Source organism: Caenorhabditis briggsae (assembly GCF_000004555.2).
Source record: "Caenorhabditis briggsae complete genome, chrIV, whole genome shotgun sequence".
NCBI lineage: Eukaryota > Metazoa > Nematoda > Chromadorea > Rhabditida > Rhabditidae > Caenorhabditis > Caenorhabditis briggsae.
Window position 1 is genome coordinate 3,911,238 of NC_013487.2, and position 6,000 is coordinate 3,917,237.

The window sequence follows — 6,000 nt, forward strand, 5'->3', positions numbered from 1 at the left end:
GTGTCAATAAGTATTTTAGCATGTTTTATAGATTTTCATCTCATTTTTCTCTCCAATTTAATATCGATAGTATCACTAATTAAGACACTGGTACGAACTTGAAACTATAATTTTGAAACGGAAAAAAATTTCTAATTTCAATGATTCTAAACGTTTAAAATTGGTTTATTTTAAACTCAGAAATACAAACATCTCTAATCATGTCAATTTTTGTCTTTAATTTATTTTGATAGTGTTTGCAGAAATTTCTGTATGCTACTGTACAAACTATTTTCCATAATATTGTTTTTGCAAACAACTTTTTTTAAATGTTTTCTCTGGTTCAAAAAAACTTCAATTGTTTCAATGAAAAATGTTATCTGCGCCTTTTACAGACCGAACTTTGATTAGTTTCAATAAGAAAGTGATTGTTCTCATAGTGTCACACTAAATAAGTAATATTAACTTCAACTAGATCAAGCCAAACTGAAACAGGCAACTTTTTTCATTCAAAAAAGTTCCGAAAATTTTCTGTTTTTTTGATTAGCGCTTAAATTTTCGAAAACTGGGCTGAGTTGTTATATGAAGCGCCTGCATTTTTGGAACTTTCCTGAACTTTCTTTGTTAAAAACTTTTTCTTATATATTTAATTTGTTTATTGATCAGGTGTAATAAAACATTAGAGGGCAGGACATGAAAGACTCAGAAAAAATGCCTCACGAGGCCGATCTGAGTAGGGGAGGGGAAACGGGATAGTTTAGATATTTGACACAGGAAAGATGTAACCGGTAGAAAAAGAAAAATGGGGGAGCAAATATATCAATAACGGGTAATACTGAAAGAAATTAAGGATTCAAACTCGGAAAGTAGGAGAAATCGGGTAACTTGGGAAGTGGAAAAATAGTCAGAGGAGTAGGGCTGAACAATAATTAAGTTCATAGGGCGACGAGGGGAGGAGGAGTATTTGACATGTGCATTTGGGTTCGGAAAGTAGGCGGAGCCATTTAAAAATTTATAGAGAAGAATTAGTTGAGCTTTTATCCTACGATGTCGAATGGAGAACATATTGAGGATAGAGAGACGATCAGAATAGGAACTGTACTGGATATTACAACGCTGGAAAATACACTTAGAGAAAAATCTTAAGGGAGATTCTAGTTTTAGAGCAAGGCGAGAAGAAGGCGGAGGGGAATAAACTACAGAACAATATTCAAGAATCGGGATATATCTAGGTCATCAAACATCTTCAAATTAAAGAAAAACTGTTAGTGTGAATAGATATGGAAAAGTTGTAGATCTCTATGAAAAAATTGAGAATCGGGACATACACCTTATCTTTTTTTTGTTTTCCCAGTAGCACAAAAATCAATTGAAAACATTCTAATGCAATTCTAAAAAAACTTTATTAAACGTTGAAATAAATGTAAGTTTCATCGAATGGAAAAATTGCAATTTTAATGGAGGAATGTTCAAAGAATTAATTCAAAATATAATTCACAAACAAGTGAATGATTTGAAACCGAAACAATTAGCATTCAAAATTTTTGGACCACTAAAACTCTTACAGTTACTACCAAGTGATAAAAATAGTTGTAGCAGACTTTCTTTGATTCTTACAATTTAGAAATTTTTCAATTCCATCTGACTATGAAACATAAGAAAAAAACCTTGCACTTTGTGCTCAATTACCTCGGTTGCTTTGAGAGATATTGAAGTTTGTCAACTAATACAATTTTTAGGATATTGAGGTAAACATTTTATCAGTTAACAAATTTAAGATACCTCTTATGTGAGCCGAGATAATTGAAGTCAAAGCGCAAGTATATGTAAGAGTGGAGTTATTGGAAGGATTAATTAACGATTTTAGAGCAATAGTTCCAAAATAACACATACTTATTGAAACTTTAGTTTTTTTTTAGAGGAATCTGAAAATTTTCAATGTTTCAAAGTCTTGTTGAATAATTTTATTTTTGAGTATTAATTACTAATCGGCAGAAAGAGTTGGCTTTTCAACAAAGAATAATATATTTCAAACCATTGATATTGAGGTCAAATTTAAGATTGAAAATCCCACAACAATTCTTTTTTTTTCAAAAAAAGATGACTAACAAAAAAGTTGCGAGTCGATCTATGTATTTTAATCCTCTAGTTTTGTTGCCTCTATTTCTCTGCTCCCTCTTTTCATTTTTTATTTCTAACCCCAACAAAACTCCAGCATCACCTTTTTTCCCAAAAACTCATACTTCCCCTTTTTCGAAAATTCTTATCTCCCACCCAAAAACATCACTCCTTAAGTACATTCATGTTATCAAACTGTTTATATGCTCTTCTCTCTTTTTCCCTAATTCTCTCTTTATTTGAGCTCTCTCCTTCTCTTTCTTCACTTTCTTTCTTGTTCGGTATTTGTATAGAGAGACCAGAACCAGAATATTATATGTTATACGTGGCAGGAAATTTGGCTTAACACCTTTTTTGCTACAGTTTTTCTTTTGATATCTAGGTCTTGATAAATTGATAAGGTGCTGACAAATAAATAATCAAATTTGGGGGCTTCTAAAAATTATGAAATTCCGAGCTAAAAATCCCTTTCCCGTCCTTGTGGGTTCTAATTACTAAACTAATTAGATAATTAACTAATCAATTTTGTTTTCAGTTTCGAAAAATGACGTTAGGAGGAGTGACGAGGCAGAAAATGACGAATGGAATCGAGATTGATAGGCAGAATGAGCAGAGTTCAAATCCGGTAAGTTGATTTTTTTTTCAAAAAGAACGTAGTAAAGAAAAAACAGAAATCAGTATTTGAAAAGTTGCTGAAACAGAAGAAAAAATTTGCCGACGAAAATGTGCTCTAATGAGAAAAGATAATTTTGAGTTTTTTTCTCTATAATATAAAGGAAATATATAACTTTTCAGAACGTAAAAAAATTGGGTGAAAATGGAAATTTGAAAAAAAAAATCATTGTCAAATAATGAATAAAAAATACTGCTTCAAAATCTCCTTAAAATTAATTTACATATGGATTTCCATTTCTGATACTTCAACGACTGTCGATTTTTTTTGGTTCATTTTTACAAAGAAGTATGTAGATTCATGAAAAAATAAAACAAAATTCAAAAAAATCCTAAAATAGGAGAAGCACATCGAAAAAGGAAAATACTATCCAGTGGCTGGAAGGCCGAGTATGCGTTTCCTAGACCACGGCCAGAAAGTTTTCTAAATTTACTACCATTTTTTCCTATAATCTTCAATTTTGGGAATATTCCATTTTAAACCCCCCCCCCCCCCATTACCTATTCGGTTTTGACCCCCCTGGAGAAGACGTTGGAAAAGCCCCCCACCAACAGGAATTCAAGATATAAACAGTACCCCCCACATTTCATTATAACCACCCACCCTCATCAACTGGAAAAAAGGTTTAGGCAAAAACGGGCGGAAGTCAAAAAGATTCCAATAAAGACCCCCGTCATTCCAATATGTCACCCCACCTCGGGTGGGGGCTATAATATTGTTTTTACTTGGCTGAGTATTTAACATACGCATCCAAATTAAGGCGGGAAAGTTCATTTTTATCTAGAAATTTTCATTCATACCTAAATTCAGTCGTTTGAACCCCGACCTATTCCTAAGATTTCAATAAATCACCCCTCTATTCCAATGAGACCCCCCATGTGAGTTTTCAATCAAAAGAACAAAAAAAACGGCTGAATACCAAAGGAGCTAATCAAAGGGGCACTTTAATTAGAAGGGGTACTTCAAATAGAGGGGCCCTTCAAATAGAGGGAGCACTTCTATTTTCCGTGAGGTCTCTAGGGGGGCACTTCAATTAGAGGGACCCTACAATTTCAGGGGCCCTTCTAATACAGGTTTTACGGTAAACCCATTTATTTTTTATGAAAATATTTGTTTCTAATCTGTACGAGGGGACTAGAGTATTATGTATTCTGAATGTTTGATTTTGATATGGAAAGTTTGCAACATAATTTTGAGAGCTGGTTGATTATAAACAACAAAGTTTTATAAACTTCAATGTTTCACATCATCTATATATGTGATAATAATAGAACAGCATAATAAGCTTTAATTTCTTAAAGTTCAAAAAAAATTTCAGAGATTTAGAATACTTGAAGGTTGAAAAAAGCACATATTCATTTTTTAAATGATTCATAACCGGTTTCATGATATCCATATAGTATTTCAAACATTTTTCTCTTTATTATTAAAAATCCACCATAGGTAATCGAAACTGAATACGCTAAACTCTGGAATGAAACTGATATAATATGAATAAGCTGAGTATTTGTAGCAATCTTGTTTTCAAAAAATGTTTATAAATAATGCATTGATTTAATTGTCGAGATTGCTATTTATGACCAAAATTTGAAACAGTGAAAAAACGGGAAACCTTCAATATTTGACCCACAAGGTCTTCAAATTGAACACAATTTTTTTTCAAACTTCAATAGTCCAAATGGATCCTGCCTAGTTTAGAGTGATTCTAAATCAAAAACCTGAAAATTGAAAAATCCCTTGTCGCTTCAAAGTTTAAATCTAACAAAGCAAAACAAGAAGCAAAATTTGATTTTCTGTTGCATAATCTGAATAATTTCTGTTGCATAATCTGAATAATTGTGGAGCTCCCAATTGCAAATAATCCTACAAAGTAAAAATCGTTACATTCATTTCCGTAACTTGGACCATGCCAGAAATAATATTATTGGAATTCTTTAACATAATTTTCTGGAAAAGTTGAACTTGGCTGAGCTACGCCGGTGCAAATGTTCATTCATGGACGGATAGGGGTACGATAGTGGAAGTGTAAGGAGCAAAAATACATACACACCTTCAAGACAGTCAAAGACTAAACTTTCCTTATTAGTGACCCACTTAAAAAGTCCTTCTTTTATACTCGAATTTCCTAAAACCGATTGAAAATGGCCTTCTTCCGAATACTCTCATCACCATTAGCACCGGCACGAGTCTTCCTTCTCTAATTCTCTCATCTCTTCATACTCTCTCAATTCACCTTTAAAACGGCCCCTGTCGCGTCATCATTTCTGTGTTTGCGCTCTTTTTCTCTACTCTTTTTGTACATCTATATATTCTCTTTTGTACTTTTTTTGAATCACAAAGAAAAATATTCGTGGCAGGCCTTTTCAAAACATATCTCCCCCTCCCTTTAACTGAAAATGCGGGTATCTTTGATTCGAAACCTAGTGATTTTCTATCAAATGAATAATAGTGAACGGTGGAATGAGTTGCAAAAGATTACGGTAATAAATGAAACAGCAAGTACGCTCTATTGAACTCCAATTTTCGAAAATTTCAGATTATCCGAGTGGTATGCTCCGTTCAACTACTCTCCATGATCTCTGTAACTGCACATTCTACAGCCATGCCGTTTTTGGTTAGGATAGCGAATAGGGTGAGAGAGATAGAGAGATTTTGAGAAATGTGAGAAGTTTCATTTTCAGACACATTTCCTTCCCACAACTTCTGTTTTCATGATGGAAGTGTTGAAATTGATATTTTGTTTGGTTATTACACTATTCAAAACGGGAAGTGTTAAAGGGTAAGTTTTATTTTTGTGTGTCAGTGCACATCGATGTTTACACCATAATACCATTTATGAGCCCGTGTAGCTCAGCCGGAGACTACTGTTAGAAAAATTGTTTTTTTTCCTATCCATTCTTTTTTTTTTGACCACTCCCGAAAAATTGAAAAGTAGTTAATTTTATCTAGAAAGTTTGAAAACTCTAAAAATGCGAAAAAATCAATCAATCGATAGTTTTGATAATCATTCTTACAATAAATGAATGAAGTTGCGTCTCTTTCTCTGTGGATTTGTCCACACATTTTTGAAAATCTTGAAAATTTAATGGGGTTATTCAGGGAGTCGGCAAAAAAGGAAAAAAAAAACTCCGCCAAAACTCGGAGAGTGTTCGAATCTGGCTGAAACTTTGGGGAAAACTGGATAAAACTTGCCAAAGTTTGGGGTCAAAATATCAACTTTGAAAATTTGT

General features: G+C 33.0%; 1 protein-coding gene across 1 annotated transcript in view; it reads left to right on the forward strand.

The window, feature by feature from the left end:
• Positions 1-5,166: 5,166 nt before the first annotated feature.
• The window catches only part of Cbr-nstp-6, a gene marked incomplete at both ends in the record, with an annotated part of 7,051 nt that continues 6,217 nt past the window's right edge, over positions 5,167-6,000 (forward strand). The window contains 3 exons of the mRNA XM_045245002.1: positions 5,167-5,250; positions 5,307-5,402; positions 5,452-5,549. Of these exons, the coding sequence (XP_045095597.1) occupies positions 5,167-5,250; positions 5,307-5,402; positions 5,452-5,549 (278 nt within the window). The remainder of the gene's footprint in view (positions 5,251-5,306; positions 5,403-5,451; positions 5,550-6,000) is intronic.